Genomic DNA, 23,907 nt, shown 5'->3' with positions numbered 1-23,907 from the left:
GGGTGGGGGGGGCGTGGAGGGGTGGGGGGGGCGTGGAGGGGTGGGGGGGGCGAGGAGGGGTGGGGGGGGCGCGGAGGGGTGGGGGGGGGGCGCGGAGGGGTGGGGGGGGGCGCGGAGGGGTGGGGGGGCGCGGAGGGGTGGGGGGGGGCGCGGAGGGGTGGGGGGGGCGTGGAGGGGTGGGGGGGGCGTGGAGGGGTGGGGGGGGGGCGTGGAGGGGTGGGGGGGGGCGTGGAGGGGTGGGGGGGGCGTGGAGGGGGTGGGGGGGGGTGTGGAGGGGTGGGGGGGGGTTCGTTTCTCACTCTCTGACTCTGTCCCCAGTGCTGGATGAGGATTCCTGGCGCGGTTCCTGTTCCTTGCCACTGAGGTTAAGCAGCAAGTCCCAGAGGCGCATGTTACAGGTTTTATTGGGCGGAAAGGTGAGTGGAACGATTTAAAGATGCAAATGTGGGAGAAATTGTTCCTCGTTCCTCTTTATTTGCCGATGCTGAGATCCTAAATTTCCTAAAGATCCCTTGGTCTTTTGAATTGTACTAATTGCAGCGCAGAAACAGTCTGTGCATGTCCATTTTTTTGCCCCAGCGAGTTTGCAAAGTTCCCCCTCAGGACCCAGCTGCTGTCGCCCTCCAATCCGTGCCCACCTCTCCAGGAGATCCTGGTTTACCCCCCCCCCCCCCAAGTTAGGTCCATCATGCACCCACTCTCTTCTCCCCGTGAGCCTCTATCCCTCCTCCACTCCCGCTGTGGGTCCTCCTTAGCTGCTGCCAGTTCCATTTCTCCCAAGCCCCCACCAACCTCACTGCTGTCCCCGTCCTCACACCGTGGACCCGTCCTCACACTGTGGACCCATAGTGTCTCAGACCCATGAAGACAGAATCTTTCAACCTGAGATGGTCTTTCCTGGAGACCAGACGTAGGAACAAAGATAGAGAGGTGGAACTAAGGGCAAGATCGAATTGGAAAAAGTTTCATCAGAGGAGTGCTTTCAGGGGGAGAAACTTGACCTGTTCCCCTTTTAAATTCTTTCCATTAAATGTTTTCTCCAACCAATTACTGGAAGACTGAAGCCAATATAGACCTCCGTGGACCCTGTCCTGCTCCTCCAACCCTCCCTTTAGGCCAGAAGATGTAGGAGCAGAAATAGGCCATTCCATTCTTCAAGAATGTTCCGCCATTCCATCGGGAACTGATCCACTCAACCCCACTCCCTGGCCTTCTCCCCATAACCTTTAATACTCTTCAGTTACATATCGATTTCATGCCTTAAATGCAAGAAACGACTTGGCCTCCACAGATGCCCATAGTAGCAATTTCCAGAGGTTCACTACACATCTCCCTTCAATCCAGAAGTTGTGCTCTCTTGTCCTTGACTCCCCTACCATTGGAAACAACTTTGCCATATCTGCTGTCTAGGCCCTTCAACATTCAAAATGAGCTTCCCCCTCATACTTCAGAACTCCACAGTCCAAAAGCTCTCAAACCTTCCACGTATGCTAGTTCCTTGATTCCAGGCATCATTCTTGTGAATCCTCTTCAATGCCAGCATATCCTTTCTGAAATAAGGATCCTAAAATTGTACCTGTGCCAAAGTGAGGCCTCACCAGGGCCTTGTACATCATGTCCCTTCATTTATATCCTGTGCATCTAGATATGAATGCCAACATTGCATTTGCCTTCTTCACCACCGACTCAACTTGGAGGTTAACCTTTAAGGTATCCTGCACGAGGACGCCCAAGTCCCTTTGCACCTCCAAATGTTGAATGTTCTCTCCATCCAAATAATAGAGTTCCCTTTTATTCCTTCCACCAAAGTGCATGACCACACACTTTCTAACATTGCATTTTATTTGCCTTTGCCCATTCTCCTAATCTGTCTGTCTCCAATTCTTCCTCAGTATTGCTCCCTCCACCTATCTTTGTATCATCTGCAAAAATTAGCCACAAAGCCATTATCTAAATCATTAATGTACAATGTAAAAAGAAGTAACCCCAGCTCTGACCCCTGTGGTATAGCACAGGAAACTGGTAGCCATCAGGAATAGGATCCCTTTATTCTCACTCTCTGTTTCCTGCTAAATGCTCCATTCCTTCCTGTAATTCCATGGGCTCTCATGTTGTAAAGCAGCTTGTCAAAGGCCTTTTGAAAGTCCATATATACAACATTTACTGCATCTCCTTTGTTCGTGGCTTCCTCAAAAAAATTGCAGCATGTTTGTCAGGCAAGATTTTCCTTTAAGAAAACCACGCACCACATTGTCATGAACCCCATCCTTGACAATCAGCTCTTAACATCTTCCCAACCACTGATATTAGGCTATCAGATCACACATGCCCATCTGTAGTTGTACTACAAGGTCATCCACTTTATTTCTTATGCTGAGTGCATTTAAATATAAAAACTTTAGCCCTTTATTTGTTACCTTTTTTGACTGTGACTGTGGCTCCCTACCAGCTGACCCTGTTTGTGCACCAACTGCCTCTTCCTCTGCCCTTTCACTTTGGTTCCCACCCCACTGCCAATCTGGTTTAACCACCCTCTCCCCCTCCCAACGGCATTAGCAAACCTCCCTGCCAGGAGATCAGTTCCCCTCCAGTTCAGGAGAAATCTGTCTCACTTGTACAGGTCACCCTTTCTCCAGAAATGGTTCTAAAGATCCAAGAATTTGAAACCCTGATCCTGCACCATCTCTTCAGGTTTGTCTGCACTCTCTTCCTGTTCTGACCTCCCCCAGCTCATGGCTCTGGGAGTGATCCAGAGATGACCACCTTGGAGGTCCAGCTCTTGAACCTCTTTCCTAACTCCCTAAACTTTTGGACCTCTACCCCACTCCTACCTATGTCATTGGTACCAATATGTATCACAACCTCTGTTCACCCTCCCCCCTTAAGACTGCAACCGCAAAGAAATCCTGGACCTGAGCACTGTGAGGCAACACATTATCCTGGAATCTCTTGCAGCCACAGAATTTCTTATCTGCTCCCCCCAACTATTTGAGTACCCTATGTCTATCAATCTACCTGACCACCTTTCCCTTCGGAGGCTCAGAGCTATTGATCTGTCTGTTGCCTTGCCCAGATAGGTCATCTCCCTCTGCCCACCCGCCCCCCCCCCCCCCCCACAACCCACCCAGGAGTATCCAAAGGGGTATAATTGTTGATGAGGGGCTCTGTTTCACTCTGCTTCACATGAACTCCCCTGAAAAAAAGAACAGCTCTCGACCCTCCATCAGTTGCCGAGTCCTTGCTTCTCTTCTCCACATCCCCACTCCTGATCATGTTTCCGCTGGACATTGCTTAACCAGCTGAGTTCCTCCAGTCGATTGGTTTGGCTTCAGATTCCAGCATTTGTGTGTTCTCCACTTGCAGTATTGTCTTCAAACCATAAATTAATGCCAGGATTTCTACCTCCACACCACAAGATCAGCTGTTGAAACCCTCCTTCAACGTGATGCGTCCAGCACTCTCCCTTCCATAGGTTGATGTCTGTGACTTGTTGCAGCACAGGTTCCCTCCGACTTCTCTGCGCCCCATTGTGCAACAATGATGTTTGATTTAAATACTCCTCAAGGGTGGTCATGCTTCAACTCCCTGGATCTGAAATTCTGGCAGTCATTCCCTAAGCCTCTGTAAAAGTTCCCTCTCAGTGAAGATCTGACCAAAGCTTCCTGATGTGGCTCTTCATGCAAAATTCCCCTCTGATCTAGCACATTCAAACCTGGATGACCTGATACTCACAGCATGCTGAGAAAATTTGTTGGTCATAGTCTGTTAGGGTTCAACAACAGGGTAAAACACAAAGGTCTGCAGACAACTCTATGAAAAATACATGATCTAACCACCAGGTGCATCTTTTCCTCTCGTCCCCTCTCAGCCTTCTGTAGGGATTTCCCCCTCTGTGATATCCTCATCCCTTCCCACTAATCACTCCCACGTCTCCCGCCCCACTCCCGGCACCTTCCCCTCCAGCTGCAGGAAGTGCCACACTTGAGCCCACTCCACCTCCCTCGGGTCCCCAAACAGCCCTTCCAAGTGAAACAAAACTTCACTGTATTTCCACGGGAATCATCTACTGCGTCCGGTGCTCCTGTTGTGGCCTTCTCTACATTGGAGAGGCTGGACGGAGCATCTTCGCTCCGTCTGCATCAGTGACAGGGATCTCCCAGTAGCCAACCACTTTAAATCTGCGCCCCACACCCATTTCTGTCCACGGCCTCAAGTATGGTTCCACCATGACCATCTGTAAATTGGAAGATCAACACTTGATTTTCTGCCTGGCCACTCTCCAACCGGATGGCATTAACATCGACTTCTCCAATTTCTGCTCGACCTCTCTCTGTTCTACCTCCTTTCCCATTCCCTGTCTTCTTTCTTCCAGCTCTTCACCCCTTTCCCTCCCCATTCACGGAACCATCCCTTCTCCCCCCTGTTTGCTGGTGTGCCCTCAATCCCTTATCCACCTTTTACCTCCTGCCTGTGGGGCCGTGCTCCTCCCCCTACCCCACAGTATTTTGTTCGGGTGCCTGTCTACATTTTTCATCCCTTGATGAAGGGCTCAAGCCTGGAACATTGGTTATGTACACTGACCTTTGCTGAGTTTCTCCAGCATTGTGTTTAGGGACAGGTGGCTCCCACTGAACTTGTCATTGAATCTACCTTGAGCATTGAGACTGAGTCTCAGGTTTGTGTAATGCTGCAAATTGCATTTATTTGTCTCTTCAGGAAGTTTTGAGGTTTCAATTAACAAAAAGCTGGTTTTCTCTAAGCTGCAATCAAACTCATTCCCTGAGCATGAAGACGTGAGTAAATTCAGACACTTGATCCAAGAGAATCGATACTGTAACACCATGCAATCCAGATCATTGGATTGTCCTCCATGCTGTACAATGCTTGATCCCAGGACACTCGGCCATCTGATCCATAGGACATTCATAGTCCATCGAATCCATGGTGGCTCCCAATTTCATCTTTCCTATCCTCTGCTCTTTCCCCACAATTGATTCTAAACTGGTCTCTCACCAGTTCACCAGGACCCGATTATTCTGCCCTTCAGACAGTGAATTTCATGCCCTAGAGGCAAGATGGAACCACTGTTGGCATCCACGTGCATCAGACCTTGTGGAAAAACGGCAAGAGCAGTACCTTTCGGTTTTGGGAGGGGAAAATGATTTATGAAGAAGGGAGATTGGTCATTCGTGATCCATGATCGTCAGTGAAGGCAGATTTTTGAAGTCCCACAAGTAGTTTGATGCTTTAGTTGGCAGACCGTGCTGAGGTCCCCTGTGAGTGTTGTTTGGAGGTATGAACTTTCATAGGGCAGTAGCAGCAGGCACCACGACCAGCTCTGAGAGTCAGCAGGGAATGGTGAAGTCAGGCAGAGCAATAGTGGTGGGAGGTAAGGGCCCAGGGCTTCTGAAGCTGAGCAGCTGTAACCAGGACTCCGGGATAGTGTGTTGCTTCGCTGGTTCCAGGATCGTCTGAGAGAAGAGCGTGAGAATCCTTGTTACATTAAAAAGACGAGGTTGATCAAAGAAAGCATAGGACCAAGGAGGGAATTTGTGCTTGGAGTCTGAGGACAAGCAGCAATATTTTGGAAGGAAAAGGGCATGGAGGATGGTATTAGGGAGAATAGGGCAGAGATGCGCATGAGGAGCGTAAAGTCCTCTGGGCCTGATGGGACATATCCCCATTAATCAAGAGGCAAGGGAAGAGATTGCTGGGGCCTTGACAAAGATCTTTGTCTCCTTATTAGTGACAGTGGACTGGAGAGAGGCCATTGTTGTTCAAGAAGGGAAATCAGTAAATTACAGACCAGTGAGTCTCACGTCAGTGGTAGGAGAGGATACTGAGGGGGACGATTTGGCAAGTTATTGTCAGATTGGAGACGGTCAATGTATTTTGTGAGGGGCAGTTCACATCTCACAAATTTGAATGCATTTGTTGAGTGGTGATGAAGCTGATTGATTAGAGTAGGGGAAGGGATGTTGTGAATTGATACGGAAATTGGCTGACCCATAGAGGTGGAGGGATGTGATTCAGGCTGCAGGTTTGTAACCAGTGGTTTTCCACAGGGTTCGGTGTTGCGACCCCTGGTGTTTATGATATATGTTTAATGGGTGGCAGTTAGGGAAATTAAGCTCCTCAGAGTGCGCTTTTCGTTGGACTTGTGTTCTGTCACTAATGAGTCCAATCCTGTTCTGTTACCTTGAGTTCGTCGGATTGTTTTCTGTCAAGCTCAGAGCTGCAGGCAGAAGAGTTTGTCTTAATGAGATTTGATAAGACGAGTAGAGACTGTGATGTACATTAAATGTTGAAGGTTAAAACAGGCAGCACAATGTCAGACTGAAAATAACAAGTACACACCGTGCAGGGCAGGAGCAGGGTGTGGTCTGTGCAGAATATTAGGGACAGAGACAGCGAGCAAGTGGAAAGAACTTATTTATCTTTAGAGATTCACGAGTGGGACAGCACAGAATCTGGCCCTCAGCCCACCTGATGGCCTTCCCATCCACATTAATCTGTTGCACATATTAGGACCCAAACCTCCATTGCCTGGCTTATTGAAATATTGGTCTGAATATCTGTTTAATGTAGCGATTGTATCTGACTCCCACCACCACTGGCAATGAGTTCCAGGTAACCTCCTCCCACGCCACCATTTAGGGTCCCAAACAGTCTTTCCAAGTGAAGCAACACTTCACTTGTGAATCTGTGGGAGGCACTTACTGCATCCAGTGCTCCCTGTTCTGGCCTTCACTGCATTGGAGAGACTGGGCACAGACTGGGGAATTATTTTGCTCTGTCCACATCAATGACAGGGATCTCCTAGTAGCCAACCATTCTAATTGCATGCCCCACTCCCATGCTGATATGTCTGTCCATGGCCTTGTGTACTGTCAAGCCAACAAGACCACCCATAAAATGGAGGGGAAACATTTAATTTTCCATCTGAGCACTCTCCATCCGGATGGCATCAACGTCTACTTCATTTTCTTCTAGTCTACTCCCTGTTCTCCCTCTCTTCCCATTCCCTCTGTCTTCTTTCCTCCAGCTCTCCACCCCCTTCCCTCTTCATTCCCAGAGCCATCCCTCCTTCCCATTTGGAGGTGTGCCCTCCCTCCCTTATCCACCTATTACCTCCTGCCTGTGGGACCATACTCCCCCCCATCCCACCATTCTGTTCAGGCACCTGCCCACATTTTGCTCATACCTTGATGAAGGGCTCAAGGCCGAAACATTGATTATGTATCTTTATCTTTGCTACATAAAGTGCACTGTTTGACCTGCTAAAGTTTGTCCAGCGTCGTGTTTTTACTTCAATCACGATGTCTGCAGACTTTTGGGTTTTACTTGAGTTCCACGTATAAACCACTTTTTTAAAAAAAACATATCCTTCAGATCTTTTTAAAATTCCTTCCTCTCATCTTAAATATATGCTGTGCCATTGGAAAAAGATCTATGCTATCTACATCTCTCATAATTAAAAAAAAATCCCTCTGTACACCCCTCAACCACCTTCGCACCAGGGAAAACAAGCCCAATCTGGGCAAGATCCTCGCTACTGCAAAGCCACTGAGCTGCAGAGATGAGACTTTCTGAGATGGTTTTGGGTTTGTAGCACTGAGGTAGACACAAGGAAGGATTGTTTTGGTGTGGGAGTTTTAGAAGAGCCTGTACTAACTGAGGCTATGTTTTTTTTTACAACAGAGTGGTAATATCTGGAACTTGTCAGAGGATGAGTGGTAATCTCGTTGAGAAACATATCTGAGGGGGTTTGCAACAAGAGATGCCATAAGTCTGTCATCCGCAATAACACAATGTGGGAATGAGGGACCATGTTGTAGGTCAGGAAAGGCAAGGCATGTCTTCACTTTGCGGTTCTGGACCCTGGTGAGGGCTGAACATTACTGCGGGGTTGGGGATTAGACAGGATCAAACCTTTATGCTACTGAATCAGGAGCTGCCTTGAGCAGATGATCCCAGCTCCTGTTTCCCATGGTCATATGGTCACTTTTAGAGGCAGGACAACCACAGGTGAGCACTAAGTCCTCCCTTCCACCTGATGAAGCCATCTGCTCTTGAGCTGCTCTGTCAGCTCCAGAATCTCCAAAGAACATCTTGTGTGTTTTTCAGACATTGGGCTTTGCTTATTGTCTCTTGTGTTAAAATTGTTGTTTCCATTTCCTTCAGATCATTGAGGTAGTGAAGGCAGCGAGAGATGGAACTGAAATTCAGAAAATTATATCCAAGGAGAAGGTTATCAGCAGAATTTGCATTGTTCAATAATGCAGACGGGACAGCCTGATGTTGGTGTGTGATTCCACGATAAGCACCATTCTACTGATGACTGTGTTCCCCTAAAGTTGATGGTGAAGGCATGAACAGAGACCAGAAGGTGTGCTCTTGTGGAGGATCTGCTTGAAACGTTGTCGTCAGTCAGTTTGTTGCATTAATGATGTCACTTCATTAAACTGCATTTGTTAAAAGTTTCAGTCCTCTTCCCTATTTTAAGATGCTGTGAGTTTTCAGGCCCAGTGCACAGAACCTGGCCCACACGTATCCAGACCATCACACTGACTGCTGGCAGCAAGTTGCAAGTGGAAAATTTCGTAACAAAGGAATGAAAGCAGAAACCATCCAGAATTGACAGTGCCAAGCTATGTCTGTCATTTATCAGGAACCAGACCAACCTTCCTCTTGCACTGGGCCCACATTCTTGATTCCTTTAAAGTCCAGAAATCAATCCATCTCTGTTTTGAATGAACTCAGTGACTCACAGGCCTCTGGATTAGAGAGTTCCGGTGAAGAAACTTACCCCATCTGAATGTGCTCTCCCTCAGCTCAGGAACGCCCTCACTGCCTGCAGACTGTGGTGCCCTGAATTTTGGACATTTCACTGAGATCTCCTGTCATTCTTCTAAACTCTAGAGAACAGTTCAACTCCACTCCATCTCTCCTCAAGTGGAAATCCTGCCATCCCTGGAACTCACCTGGCTCCTCTATGGCAAGTATATCCTTTCCTCGATACCAAGTTCAAACCACACTATTCAAGCTGCAGACACAACAATACATCATCAGAAACGCGGTCCTCAAATTGTTGACTCAGATTGTGAAGAGCTGAGGCCCCAGGACTGCCTCCTGCGCTCCCACCAGTCGCAGCCTGCAGACCTGAGATCGATTCGTTTAATCCCATACTACTTTGCCTCCTGTCCAAAGACCAAGTTTCAACCTGTGTCAGGACAATTCCATGTTGACCACCTCCTAATCCACACCCACATTGTCCCCTTCAGCTGCTCCGTGAGTCACATCCACAGTGGCCTCCAATGTTAAGCAGATTTTACCTTTTGTAAATCCACACTCTGCTTAATTCCACCATTCTTCCCAAAGGTCCTTCCCTGGAGATCCAAGCACTGTCCTTGCCCCTGACTTTACACACTCAGTTTGGTTGTCACTGTTTTTATCCCCCTTTTTTAAATAGTGGGGTCAGAAGAACAAATTCAGAATCTACAATAATCAGACCTGCCCCTTTAAAACACCTGGAATACAAATCATTGGGTTTTTGGCATTTCTTCTTCTTTGGCTTGGCTTCACGGACGAAGATTTATGGAGGGGTAATTTCCACGTCAGCTGCAGGCTCGTTTGTGGCTGACAAGTCCGATGAAGGACAGGCAGACACGGTTGCAGCGGTTGCAAGGGAAAATTGGTGGGTTGGGGTTGGGTGTTGGGTTTTTCCTCCTTTGTCTTTTGTCAGTGAGGTGGGCTCTGCCGTCTTCTTCAAAGGAGGTTGCTGCCCACCGAACTGTGAGGCGCCAAGATGCACGGTTTGAGGCGAGATCAGCCCACTGGCATTAGTTAATGCGGCAGGCACCAAGAGATTTCTTTAGGCAGTCCTTGTACCTCTTCTTTGGTGCACCTCTGTTACGGTGGCCAGTGGAGAGCTCGCCATATAACACGATCTTGGGAAGGCGATGGTCCTCCATTCTGGAGACGTGACCTACCCAGCGCAGTTGGATCTTCAGCAGCGTGGATTCGATGCTGTCGGTCTCTGTGTGTACCGAATCTGATGTCCAAATCAAACTCTACTGCTTGAACCTGATCGATATCCCTCCATCACCTTTATATTCAGAAGCCAAGGGTGTGATCCGTCTGGTCCGGATACTTATCCACCCTTTGACTAACTGCACGTGCAGCTGAAAGTTAGTTTGTGAAAAACATTCCGATCTCTTTGAATATCATCCTATCCCAATCTCTCACCATGTAAATATACTCAAGTACCTTTTATACCTAATTTGTGGAATTTTAGTTGTACCTTAATCTGATCAAATCCATTCCAAAACAGATCAAAATGTGAAAACCTGAATGGTAGATTTATTGACGGTGAGGTGTTGAAATCTAAATTTGAACCTTGCTCAGTATAATGACTAGACAGTTCCAACGATGAAGTTATTCCTGCCGTTGAACGGTGGAAACACTGCTCCCCTCAGGAGGCTCCTGCTTGCTGGCTCTTTCTTCCAGTGTCACCCAGAATCATCCATGCATTCCATATCCTGGAGGGAATGTGACTGATAGACTGGAGAATTGGAGGGTGCCACTACAGGACAGAGCTGGGGGTTGTGACAGGCATCTCTCCAGTAAGAACCTTTACTGTAAGGGGGTGCGATTTGGCTGCATTCAGGGTTACTCAGTGAGGTTTCAAACCCAGTCAGGCAGTGATGTCACTGAGTGAACACCAGATTTAATCACAAGACCCAAAGAATATTCTAGATTGCAGTGACATGAAGGAATTTGGGTGAGTTCATCCATTGTTTCTGATTGGCTATTGAGTTGGCTGATTCATTACCCATCACCCCCTGTGATTCAGCAGGGATGCACCCACCTCCCTAAGCTTTGACCCCCTCGCCCACAGCCCATTGGCGTGTGGTGTCGGACAACAGCTCTCAGCGGCATCCTGGCCATTGTCCCTGAGCTTCGCTCACAGAATCTCAGCAGCGAGGATCCGGCAGCCGAAGGTGCCTGACTTTGATCGCACCGTCTGTTGTGGGCACTTTGTGATGTCACTTCAGGCAATGATATTATGACAGTTGTGTCCTGCAGGAGATCAATGAGAGGCATCCAGGTCACAGAGTTCCTGTAGCTTTAGCTTTGTAACGATGACTCAAATTCATGGAGGATAACAACAGCAGGTAAGATCTGCCTGAGAATCACACAGCACACATTCAGGCCCATCAACCCTGATACGATTCCGATATGTCCTATTAGGCCTTTATCCCTCCACACACTTCCTACCCAAGTCGGTGGCCAATACCTTTTAAATCGTGTATCTGCCACTAACACCCCCTGGTATCTCACTCCAAATAACCATCTATGTTTAAAAACCTATCCCGCCCATCTCCCCAGAACTTCTCACCTTTTAATTCTGAACTCCTCTAAGCTGTGTCCATCCTGACTAAGGCCCTCATGTAAACTGAAAGGTCACCCTGACATAAACCCAGCCTGTCCAACCTGGAAATTGGAAGATAATTTGAAAATACAACAATGGTATATAGAAATGAATAAATGTATTCCATTAGAAAAAAATAACATATAGTTTAAGAAATAATATTGAAATATTCAAACAAATATGGGAGCCTTACATTAAATACAATAGCGAAAACCTACCGGGGACAATCACTACCTAAGATAACGGAAGGAAAAGGAAATGAAAAGAATGGACTCAGTAGAATTTCTGGTGTATTTTTATTGAATGACAACATTGTCTGACTGGTTTAATGTATCCTAGATTTTATACCTTAAATGGACGGGAGGGGGGAGGTAGGGAGGGTGGGATGGGAGGAGGGAGGGGGGGGGGAGAAAATGGCACTGTATATGTGTGAAAAGGAAAAAGTGTGTACCATGGTTAATGTGATTTATGGTGTGAAAAATAAAAAATTTGAAAAAAACAAAAAACCCAGCCTGTCCAACCTCCTCTGATAACAACAGCCTCCATTCCATGCAACATCCCTCAGAGTATCTTCTAACTTCTTTCTGCAGCTGGCATCGCACATCCTGCCTGCAGTGGGGTGACGAGAAACAGTATAATTAATTACAATATGTTTTTAGGAAACTTTATACCTCCCACTGCAGCCTGGAATCCTTCATCACACACTGTATCGCCCTTTATGACCATCTAAAACTAATTCCTTTTTCTTTTTAATCTGCTCTAGAATTTCACCGTCCCAGGTGGAAACTGTTTGCTCCTTTGTGAATACAGATGAAATTTTCATTTGAGACCTCACCCACGTCCTCTGGCTCTGCACAGAGTGGACGATTTGGTCCCCAACGGCCCACGTTTTTATCAGGTTATCCTCTTGCTCTTGTATAACATAAAATGCCTTGAAATTTTCCTTAATCTTATCTACATCCTCGACACTCCTGAAGGGCCTCTCTCATTTTCAGAGTACTTGGAAATATGATTTAGTTTTAATTTAAAATTTTTTAAATTGTTTTAAATTTAGACCCACAGCACAGTAGCAGGTCCTTTTGGCCCACGAGCCTGTGCCGCTCAATTACATCCAATTCCTACAACCCCCTGGTATGTTTTAGAGGGAGGGAGGAAACCAGAGCCTCTGGGAAAAACCCACATAGACACGGGGAGAATGTACAAACTCTTTACAGACAGCACGGGATTCGAACCACGGTTCTGATCCTGGCACTGTAATGACGTTGCGCGAATTGCTACGCTAACATTGCTGTGGCTTATCACTAAGACGTGGCTGCATGGCGGACAGGACTGGCAGTTCAATGTTCCTAGGTTTCGCTGTTTTACGTGGGATCGGGAGTGAAGTAAATAAGGTGACGGTGTTGAATTGCTTGTCAGGGAAGGTGTTACGACGGCACGCAGAGAGGACCTACAATGGTGGGTTTATCTACTGAGGCAGTGTGAATGGACATCCTAAAGAAGAAAGGTGCAGTCACTCTGATAGGGTTATATTATCAGTTGCCCAATAGCAGCTGTGAGGAAAGTGGAAAGGATTAGATGGTCATAAAGGGCGATATAGATTCAGAGGGTGATGAAGGATTCCAGGCTGCAGTGGGAGGCATAAACCATTGAAGTGGAAGACCTTTATTTCCCCAATGTTAGTACCAGACACTTAGATGGGCAGAATTTTTTAAATACATCCAGCAGAAAGTAGATTGTCTGACTAGGAAGGGAGTGTTACATAGAAGAATACAGGCCATCCAGCCCTTGATGTTCTGCCGACCCATATATTCCTTCCTTAAAAAAGTACTAAACCCTCCCTAACCCATAAACGTCTTTTTCTTTCATCCATGTATCTGTCTAAGAGTCTTAAATACCCACAATGTTCCAGCTTCCACCACCATCCCTGGTAAGGCATTCCAGGCACCCACACTCTGTATTTAAAAAGAACACCACAAACATTTTTTAGGGGATGTCTCCCCTAAGCTTCCCTCCCTTCACTTTGTACCTGTGTCCTCTGGTGTTTGCTGATCTTGCCCTGAGAAACAGGTGGTGGTTGTCCACCCTATCTATGCCTCTCATAATCTTGTAGACCTCTATCAAGTCTTCTACTTGCCCAAGTGAAAATTCCGAGCTCTGTTAACCTTGCCTCATGACTTGTTTAACAATCCAGGTAACATCCTGGTGAATCTCCTCTGCACCCTCTCCATAGCTTCAACATCCTTCCTATAATGAGGTAACCAGAACTAAACACAATACTCTAAGTGTGGTCTCACCAAAGATTTGTAGAGTTGTAACATGACCTCTCTACTCCTGAATTCAATCCCCCAATATTAATGAAGCCCAGCATCCCATAGGCCATCTTAATGATCCTATCAACCTGTGCAGCAACCTTGAGGGATGCATGGATTTGTACCCCACACACTTAAAATAACTGACCATTAACCCGGTACTCAGTTTCTGGTTTGTCCTTCCAAAATGCATCACCACACACTTATCCGCATTGAACTCCATCTGCCACTTTTGCGTGCATCTCTGTATCCTGTCTATATCCTCTTGTAACCTTTGACAACCTTCAGCTCCATCCACAACTCCTCCGACCTTTGTATCATCCATAAACCTACTGACCCATCCTTCCGTCATTTATAAAAATCACAGAGCAGGGGGTCCCAAAACAGATCCCTGCTGAACTCCACTAGTCACCGACTTCAGGCAGAATACTTTCCTTCCACTAGTACTCTCTGTTTTCTTCCTGCAAGCCAATTTTTTATCCGCACATCCAAGGTTCCACTGATCCTATGCCTCCTGAGTTTCTGTGTGGGTCTCTTGTGGAGGAACCTTGTCATGTGCCTTACTAAAGTCCATGTAGACCACATCTACCTCCCTACCCTCATCAATTTCTTATGTTGTCTCCTCAAAAAACTCAATTGGACTCGTAAATTTGCTTTTACGAAGAAATCTGTGTTCGCTATCCGAAAGAAATTTGAATGGGTCTTCGCTTTATGCCATTTCAGCTGATGGAGGGTTTCATAGGAATGCTCTAGTTTTGTAAAGTGGGGTATACCTGTATGGGGAAATGCTTCAAGGGCGTGGACTACATGGTGTTCAGTAAAGCATTCAATAAGACCCCTTCCTGCTAGGCTGAATACACGGCAGGTATATGGGAGACATGGTGAGTTGATAGTTTGAATACAAAATTGGAAAGTTGCAGTTTTAGTGTGATTTGGACATTATATTCGGCACAGACGTGTGGGCCAAAAGGCCTGTCCTATACACGTGCTCCCTTTATCAAATTCTCAATGTACTTTGATGTCCAATGTTCTCTCCTGCCACTCTGACCTTTGACCTTTATTGGGAATGCCAGGCCCAAATGCTCACTGTTCTACTTTTAGCAGCTTCCCAAGTTGCGGGTGTAGGTTTAACTGGAAGTAGAAACTCCTGGTCTACCTTTCCCAGGCTCTGCCCAATGATATAGAAATTGGCCTTCCTTCTCTTCACACACTTAATTTCTGGACCACCTTATCCCTTCCAAGTTACAGCCCTTACCATCTAGAAACTCATGGTGTTATGTTCACGATTCGCTACGTGTGGTTTTACGTGTGATGGACAGGAACAAATCCTTCAGCCACGATGTGTGCACCTGATGCTAAAAGTAATTTAAATTTCTTCACCTGGCATATAATCCAGCAAGATCAGGGTCAGAGGAGTATGGATCAGAGACCTGGGCAGCTGGGGGCTGTTCAGCCCATTGCACTCTGCCTAACCCCAGGCAATAAAAGACTCACATTCCATGCTGGATCGGGGCATTTGTTGCCATTGAAACTGCAGCATTCCCACATCTTTTCCCTACAGTGACAGGCCAGGATGGGGGTCACGGTACAGTTGTGATGGTTCAATCATGATAGGTCTCCCCTGCTCCATCCCTTCCCATCTTATCCTTCTATGCATCTTCCCGCATTCCCTCCTCCTCTCACTCACCTCCCTCCTCCCCCAGAGCACGGTTCTACCACCTTGTCCCCAAATATGGAGGTGGTGTGCAGCCCGGATCGAGCGCGGGCGTGGAGCGGGGAGAGGGCGGAGCAGGCCAGACGGGCCTCGGCAACGTGGGCAACACTTGCTACCTGAACTGTGTGCTGCAGTGCCTAAGCAACTGCACACCTCTGGTTGACTACTTCATCACTGGAGCCTACGCCCAGGATGTCGGCAGGTGGGTAGCCGGGGAGGGGTGGGGTGGTGAGGAAGGGGCAGGGTTGGGGGGGGATGAGATGGAGGTGGTGGGGTGGTGGTGAAGGGGTGGTAGGGATGGGTGGTTGATGGGGTTGGAGGGTGGGTGGGGGTAGTAGGTGAGATGTTGAGCAAGTGAGGGGTGGGGAGTGGGAATGTGGGTGAGTGGGGTAGAGATGGGTGAGGAGGGTTGGAGGGTAGGCTGCAGGGGTAAGGTGAAGCAGCCCTCCATCATCTTATACTGGGTTGGATCTTCAGTTCTGACGGACCTTTCTCCTGTAGAGGCCAAGGAGAACTATGCCATGCCTTTGCAGCATTGCTGACGGACATGTGGCTTGGGGATTATGTGTACGTCTTCCCGGATGAGGTGAAGAGAGTCCTTGGGAAAATGCACACTTCCTTCTCTGATGGAACCCAGCAAGATGCACAGGAGCTGCTGCTCTTCTTCCTCAACGTTCTCCACAACGATCTGAAGAAAGTGAGTGAGGGTGTGGATCACACAGAGCATGGGCAAAGTCTTTACAGCTCAGGTTGGTTTCAAGGAGTGGAAGATGGTCTGAGTGGAGCAGGGATTCCAGCATGGGCAGTTGGGCTCAATGGCCTGCTCTGTATGTGAATGTCGCAGCTCTAACAGATCCCAGAGTTCCCTCCTCATCCTAATGTCCTGGTCCAAGATTGTGCCACTTCTTCTTCTGACCCCTCCCTGATGTTTGGGCTCTTTCCCAGAGGGTCAATCTCAAACTGACAACGTTGGCTAACAATTTCGTACAAAGGCCTATTGGAATACTGTACCTTTCTGAAGCTTTTGTTATGAAGTATCCAAGGAACAGCAATTGAAAATTCACCAATGGTAAATTCAAAGCAATAGCTTTTATTGAACTATTAATAATGTAACATTTCTTATTTATCTCTAAACTTAACTAACTTAAATCCCACTATGTGCAAATGTAGGGATATGTGTGTGAGAGAGAGAAAACCTAAACCATTACAGTTTGAACTTGTCTGAAAAGTCAGTTTTAAATCAGCATTATGGAACCTTCTTCTTGATAATTTATTTTTTAATTAAGGGCAAAGTGGTCTTACTTTAACCATAAAACCCTATAACAATTTACAGTACGGAAACAGGCCATGATCGGGCCTTCTCTAGTCCGCATCGATTTACGTTAAACTCCAACTAATTCCACCTACCCACTCCCTGCCCATAACCCTCCAACCCCCTCACATCCATGTACTCATCTTCTTTCTTTCTTCTTTGGCTTGGCTTCGCGGACGAAGATTTATGGAGGGGGTAAATGTCCACGTCAGCTGCAGGCTCGTTTGTGGCTGACAAGTCCGATGCGGGACAGGCAGACACGGTACTCATCTAACCTCCTCTTAAATGACAGAATTGACCCTGCCCCAACTACCTCTTCCGGAAGATCATTTCACTCAGCCACAACTCTCTGAGTGAAGAAGCATCCTTTTATATTACTCCTAAAGTTTTGCCCCCTAACTTATGACCCCTTGTTCCAATCTCCCCTACCCTCAGGGGAAAGAGCTTATTTTGAGCATCTCCTGTGATAGGGATAATACAATACAGAACTGCTTCTCCCTCTCTCTCCAGAGACTACTGTTTCACCCCTGTGTCTTTCACAAGGTGGTCATTCTCTTCAGACTGGTTTTAAAATGTCTCTGATTTCAATTATGTTTCTCTGAAATCATGACATGACAACACCACTGTTTCAGTTTCATTTCTCCAAAACACACATCCATAAAAACATCCGACCTCATCTCTGTCCAAGAGGTTTAAATGTTTATAGCCCCTTTCACACTTGCAAGGAGCTATCCCCGGGTTTAGAACTGTTCTACCTTCTACCAGTGACGTCATGACGCACCAAGTGATAGTGAGATCCTGCCCTAATTCCTGATCAATGTATTATGATCTTATATTTGAACAAAATTAATCATGCCTAATTATAACATAATTAAGCTTTATGTACAGCCCAGTGTGAGCCCTTCAGTCCCTGTTGTTGTGCCAACCTATATAAACCTATATAAGGGACCGTGGGAAAGAGAGAGCAATAGTGAACAATTTTTAAACAGGGTGGGAAAGTTGGTAGCACCATCGCTTACAATTTATAAATATCATGGGAAAAAGCAATGGCAGACCTGCCCTCCCAGAATTCCATGAGGCAGAGAAAGGGCTATATGCCCAGCTGCATGCATGGAGCATTTCTCTGCCACACCGCATTCTGGGAAATCAGGTCCGCCATTGCTTTCCCCCGCCCCCCCACGGTCTTTATAAATTATGCGCTATAGTGCTACCAACTTTCCCACACTGTTTAAAAATTGTCCACTATTGCTATTTATTGCCTCTCTATCTCTCTCACCGCGACTTTCCCACGGCAAAGTTTATTCCTTTATTTTAATCTTCCTGCACTCATGCAAAAACTTGGGTCATTTCAATCCCACAGTGCAATTACCTGTTTCACACTTGCTTGATTGCAATGTCGGCATCTGCAGACACGGGAATTGTACTGGGGGTTGAGGCCGTCAATCCCTGGTGTGAGATGACGTCATCTGAAGCTGGTGTTCAGCTGAATTTACTTTCACACTAGTCACTTTAAAGGCCAATTGGCCGTTAATTTCCTGGGATCACTTGCAAGTGTGAAAGGGTCTTATGACTGTGGAAAGTCTGAGCACATGTTGCTCAAGGACAAACTTGCTTAATTGACCAGTAGTATTCTATGTATACACCTATATTCCTAGAATCCATTATGCTCTTGTTCTTCCAGACTCCGAAATGAACTCTGAGTGCCAAATGTGATGTGACCCTGTTCACCATAACTAAGACACATATATGTAGTTTAACATTAAACTAAAGATTAACACAAATTTATTACACTATAAATAAATCCACTTTATGTGACCTTGGGCATACCTTCATCAAATTCCATTGAGGTGACAGGTAGCAAGTCTATAATGGCGAACAATTTTCCTGGGCTCTCAGTCCATCTGCAATTATAATCTCGGAATTTTTCAACAAGATGTCCTTGAGTTCCAGAAATAGTTGAGTAAACAACTCCACCCCAAAGGATGGAGTTATGCCCTGAACCAATAGAATTTTAACTGAGCTAAGTTCTTGTTACCTCAAAAACACTGCTCCTGGAGATGTATTTTTTTACAGGTAACAGGCCCTTCTGCCCACAAGCCTGTGCTGCCCGTAGGGCAGATGTGCAAACAATTCACATATGGTGCCAGAGATTGGGGTTGAGGCTGAACTGTAGCAGCACTACCTGCTGCACTGATATCGACCTGGCTAGCAAGATGCCATGTGGTTCAGAGGCTCTGAAGCCTCACCAGACCTTCTGAGGACAGTGAAATGAACAATGTTCTCTCTTCAGTCTACAGGTGTGAGAAATAAGGAAGCATCGATCATTACAAAGTTATTTCAGGGGCAACTGAGCTACATAAAACTCTGCCTGAATTGTTACCACAACTCCAGCCAAACAGAGAACTTTCTGAGCCTCTCCCTGCCTATGCCAGTGGACAGCAGATGTTCCCTTCAGGTAAAGACTCACTCACCATTATATTCATACCTAGAATTTGGATTTACATCAGAGTCGGTGCCAGAACAAGACTTAGCGGGGGGTGGGGGGAAGAGGTCATGATGGGTAACCACGGGAGGGTACAATCTGCTGCCTGCAAATTTGAGGGGGGAGGGGGGCATGTTAAATCCAGCACCCTGGGGTCCATAGGCCGCGCGTGGCCATGTTTCTTCTTGCACGCATGCGCTAATGGATTGGAGAACTAGGGCCACTGGTGTCACTTCCCCCTCCCTCCGACTGAACATTTGTTCCCATTGTCACCAAGGGGGTGTGTTGCTTCGGAGGACATTTACAATTTATAATTTTATTCATTCTGTTTATTTACTAATTTAATTCTTTACTTATTTTTCCCCAGTTGTTTGCCAGTTGCTTGAATTACAGATACTGGGGAATTTTACTGTATTTAAAACTCATTGAGGGTACAGACCATTGGCAGAGGGGTTAAAAACAAGAAAGATTATGATTTTCAACAGAACCAAAGCAGAGAAAAAATGCTTTCCCCAAGTAGGTTCTGGAATGGACGGCCCTCTCGGTGCATTGTGGAGATCAGTCCCATGACTTTCCCCAAGTAGGTTCTGGAATGGACGGCCCTCTCGCTGCATTGTGGAGATCAGTCCCATTGCTTTCCCATAGTAGGTTCTGGAATGGATGGCCCTCTTGGCGCATTGTGGAGATCAGTCCCATTTTAAAGTGGCTGGAAAAAAAAAGAATGTGCCTGATTATGGGAGTGGAGAAGAGTGTGATAGCATCAAGATGACTGTGTGTAGAGCTAGTCCAGACTAAGAGGATTGAATGGTCTCCAGTGCTGTGATTATTGTGCAGACACATCTTCTGCATTGTGGACTATCTCTGGAATTCCCAGTTGGGATTAGGCTGGTGCCTCGGTCAGACTGGGCACAGGTGCAGTCAGTGGGTCCTCTGCAGTCGAGGCTGATTGGATCCTATGTCTCCATGGTCTAATCTCCCTCTGCGAGGTCTTGGGTGCCAGAGTTACCAGTGTTGGGTGTAAGCCATCTGTAGAAGCGGTGCTAACAATGGCTGCTGGTTGTAGGACTGCCTCCGGCTGTTCTTTAAAGAAGAGGTTCTCAGCTCGAGTGATCAGCCCTTCTGCTCCTTCTGTGGCCATAAGCAGGACCAGATGGAGAGTATTCAGCTGCTGAAGGCTCCTGACATCATCATCATTCACCTGAAGCGGTGAGTACCCCACCTTCAGTTTTCTGCTGTTGGGGAGGGGGAGGGGTGGAAGAGAGAACCCTCACTTCAACCTCTGAGAGCAAGGTGGAATTTGTTGATTCAGTGGACAACCATCTCCCAAATAATCAACAAAATGTCACCAGCTCTTTACCCAGGGACCTGCCTGGTGCAGGAGCCTCAAACACATGAGGGCATTGTTTCTGTGAATAGCTGTGCCCAGCTACAAGGATTGTGATTTCCTGCCAGTCTCCCCACATTGCTATCCCTCAGTCTTTGTCGATCTCTTGCTTCATAGTTGTACGTACAATTTATTGTGTATAATAAACCCTCCTCTTCTCACCAGCTTTGAATCAGATGATCATGGCAACAGGAAACTGACCAGCACAGTGACCTTTCCACTTGAAGACCTCGATCTGACACCGTACACTACGACTCCAGCAACACAACACCTCAAGTATCAGCTCTATGGTGTGGTGGTGAGTCGTCTCCACGTCTCCTGAGTGCCTCAGCTCTCCCATAATGGTGCCCACTCTTCAGCACTCCCCACACTTCTGTTATCCAAGTGCCGACCAGTCACTGTATCCTGCATTTGCTTCTGGTTCAATAATAATCTGGTCCTGACTTTTTGTTTAGATTGCTCAAATTCTTTCTGCAGAACTGCTTTCTCAAGTGATGTTGACATTGACTATAGCCACCTCCTCCCCTTTCTGAGTGCATTCCCTGCAGCCCAGAAATGCTGCTCTTGCTGGCGCTAGGTGGCCAACAAAGCCTCCAAGACATTGTTTCCCAGACTTAATTAGTTCTGTGTTACTGGAGCATGGAAACACAGCCTTCAACTAACAAGATGAAGGCATCTCTCTGGTTAAAGTACTCAAGTTATTACACAAGACATAGGAACAGAAATAGGCCATTCAGCTTGCCCTGTCATTTAATTGCGAGCTGATTCACTTTCCCCACAGCCTGGCCTTCTCCCCATAACCTTTGAAGCCCTGGCCAATCAAGAACCAATCATTCTATCTTAAATACACCCAATGACTCGGCCTCCACAACTGCCTGTGACAACCAGCTCCATAGATTTACCACCCTTTGGCTGAAGAAATATCTATGCATCTCTGTTCTAAGTGAACACTAAGTGAAGTTCTGCCCTTTCCTGCTCTCCCACCTGGGAAATAAATTTTCTGCATCTACTTTGTCCAGTCCTTTCAACATTCAAAATGTTTCAATGAGATTACCCCTCATTCTAAATTCTAACATACAAGCCAAGTGCTGACAAACATGCCTCATAATAACCCACAATCATATTAAAAATCTCCTTTGATCCCTGTCTCCAATGTCAGCACATCTTTTTCTTAATTAAGGAACCCAAAACTGCTTGCAATACTCCAAGTGAAGTCTCACCTGTGCCTCAACATCACATCCCTGCTCTTATATTTCAGTCCTCTTGAAATGAATGACAACATTGTATTTGCCTTCTTCACCAACTTCAACCTGCAAGTTTGAAGTGGCAAATGAAATACATTCTCCTCATCTAAGTCCTATTGCAGTCTCTGGGTTTCCTCCACCTACCTTCCAATAATGCAAGGTGTTTAAAAAAAATAAATAATTTTTTTTGCAGTTGACAAATTTCTGTGCCCTTTCCACAGAATCACACAGGCACCTTGGACAGTGGTCATTACACTGCCTTTTGTAAGAACCCAGTGACACAGAGCTGGCACGAGTTCAATGACGTGAAAGTGACCAACATTTCTGAGCAGATGATCCAGTCACCAGCAGCCTATGTACTCTTCTATAATTGTGTGAATTTTCAGTGGCCACAGTAAAGGTGCCCAGATTGCTGTAATAAAGTTTCCCCCTAACCCACTTTTTATTTTGTGCTTGCCCAGAGCAACAAGCAATACAAATTATGTAATTTGTTCTAATTTTGGCAAATACATGCTGTTATTTTGATGGTGATCAACTTGAGTGGAGTATTTTACCTGCTTCAGAAGCTGTAACAGATTCTCCAGTACAATGTTCACTCACAAAGGCAACTTCAGAGTGGTTTGTTTAAACTGGCAGTGGGTGCTTGAGGCTGTAGCCTGTAGTCATGTGCTGTGAAGCAGACAAACCAGCTGAGCACATCTAATGGCACATGACAGGAATACATTAGTCTTACTCCCCATAAAGGGAATGGCATCTGAAACACATTAACATTCACCAGGAATGGGACAACTGCAAAGTAGCTTAAATTTTTATAACCACATAGGATGCTTGGATTTAACTAAACCCCAGCAAATACATGCACCAGTGACCCCAAGATCAACATGCGGCTGTTACTGTATACCCAGGACTTCCAGAGTCAAGCAGTCAACATACTAAGAAACAAGATCACTTTCAATTATACAGCAGGGAAAAAGGTTCACCAACATCAATCTCATTTATCCACGTTTGATCCACGGTTCTCAACCTTTTTCTTTCCACTCATATACCACCTTAAAGCCCTATGCCATTGGTGCTCTGAGATAGTAAGGGATTACTAAGGTGGTTTGCGAATGGGAAGGTTGAGAACCACTGCTCTAGACCCAATTGTTACTGAAAATTTGAGAAAAATGATAATTGGCCCATTTCCTTTGGAGTTATGAAACCGTGCACATAACAATTAAAACCAGATTTTATTAATTTCTTTCTTGATCAGTGAAGTTTTCCATTTCTTTGAGTGTCAATTGATGCAATCTGAATTAATTACTTGTTTTATAATGAAAAATCTTATATTTTAAGTTTTGGGATTAGAGCCAATAGGGTTTTTTAAAGATTTTAGTTTTTACAGAGTTTCAGCATTTATTTGTTAATATTTTATGTACTTATGCTATTCTTAATTTTTGACATTATATGTTGAATGATTAAAATACTCAAAAAAAAACCTTTTTCTTCCCACACACATATCACCTTAAGCAATCTTTTACTAATCACAGAGCACCAATGGCATAGGGAATACATAAAGTGGGATATGAGTGGAAAGTAAGCCTCCTTTGAAGAAGACCGCAGAGCCCACCTCACTGTCAAAAGGCAAAGGAGGAAAAACCCAACACCCAACCCCAAACAACCAATTTTCCCTTGCAACCGCTGCAATCGTGTCTGCCTGTCCCGCATCGGACTGGTCAGCCACAAATGAGCCTGCAGCTGACGTGGACTTTTTACCCCCTCCATAAATCTTCGTCCGCGAAGCCAAGCCAAAGAAGAAGAAGAAAAGATTGAGAACCTTTCCTAGCCAAGTCCCTGTCTAATGCCTTTAATTTTGTTCTCACCTCTATCATTTCCTCTGGCAGCTCATTCCACACACCTGCCACCTGTGTGCAAAACCCTGTCCCTCAAGATCCCCTTTAAATCTTTCCCTTCTCAGGCTTTAAACTCCACTACACTGTGGAAAGAAAAAATGACCAAACCAAAATGGAGGTTCTGGAATGGAATGGT

General features: G+C 46.1%; 3 protein-coding genes across 10 annotated transcripts in view; 1 reads left to right on the top strand and 2 right to left on the bottom strand.

Moving 5' to 3' along the window:
- LOC138749666 (AP-3 complex subunit sigma-2) overlaps window positions 1–23,907 on the bottom strand; it is a 356,312-nt gene that overhangs the window by 296,944 nt on the left and 35,461 nt on the right. The window lies entirely within an intron of this gene.
- On the top strand, window positions 10,839–22,317 carry LOC138749662 (ubiquitin carboxyl-terminal hydrolase 50-like). 2 transcript variants are annotated; one of them, XM_069911371.1, is made up of 8 exons: window positions 10,839–11,003; window positions 11,089–11,177; window positions 15,447–15,659; window positions 15,959–16,154; window positions 19,060–19,224; window positions 20,315–20,457; window positions 20,801–20,933; window positions 22,101–22,317. In XM_069911371.1, exons 2-8 carry the CDS (start codon window positions 11,158–11,160, stop codon window positions 22,275–22,277), a joined length of 1,047 nt encoding a protein of 348 aa, XP_069767472.1. In that variant the 5' UTR covers window positions 10,839–11,003; window positions 11,089–11,157; the 3' UTR covers window positions 22,278–22,317. The 2 variants fall into 2 exon arrangements, with proteins under 2 accessions (XP_069767472.1, XP_069767473.1); XM_069911372.1 differs by lacking the exons at window positions 10,839–11,003; window positions 22,101–22,317 and adding an exon at window positions 21,894–21,917.
- usp8 (ubiquitin specific peptidase 8) overlaps window positions 11,720–23,907 on the bottom strand; it is a 59,085-nt gene continuing 46,897 nt past the window's right edge. For 5 of the 7 annotated variants that reach the window (XR_011348810.1, XR_011348809.1, XR_011348813.1 and 2 more), the window contains exons 21-22: window positions 22,434–22,548; window positions 19,611–19,957 (exon numbers count right to left, since the gene is read on the bottom strand). Coding sequence is in view for 1 of the 7 variants with exons in the window: in XM_069911348.1 (XP_069767449.1) it covers window positions 12,008–12,043 (36 nt within the window). In the remaining 6 variants the exon portion in view is untranslated. Of the gene's footprint in view, window positions 12,044–19,608; window positions 19,958–22,433; window positions 22,549–23,907 lie in introns of those variants that run through there. The other 2 variants (XR_011348815.1, XM_069911348.1) reach the window with 2 other exon arrangements.

Source organism: Narcine bancroftii, chromosome 14 (genome assembly GCF_036971445.1).
Source record: "Narcine bancroftii isolate sNarBan1 chromosome 14, sNarBan1.hap1, whole genome shotgun sequence".
NCBI classification, from domain to species: Eukaryota; Metazoa; Chordata; class Chondrichthyes; order Torpediniformes; family Narcinidae; genus Narcine; species Narcine bancroftii.
Note: the sequence above shows the minus strand (reverse complement) of the source record. Positions and strands in the feature narration are given on the sequence as shown.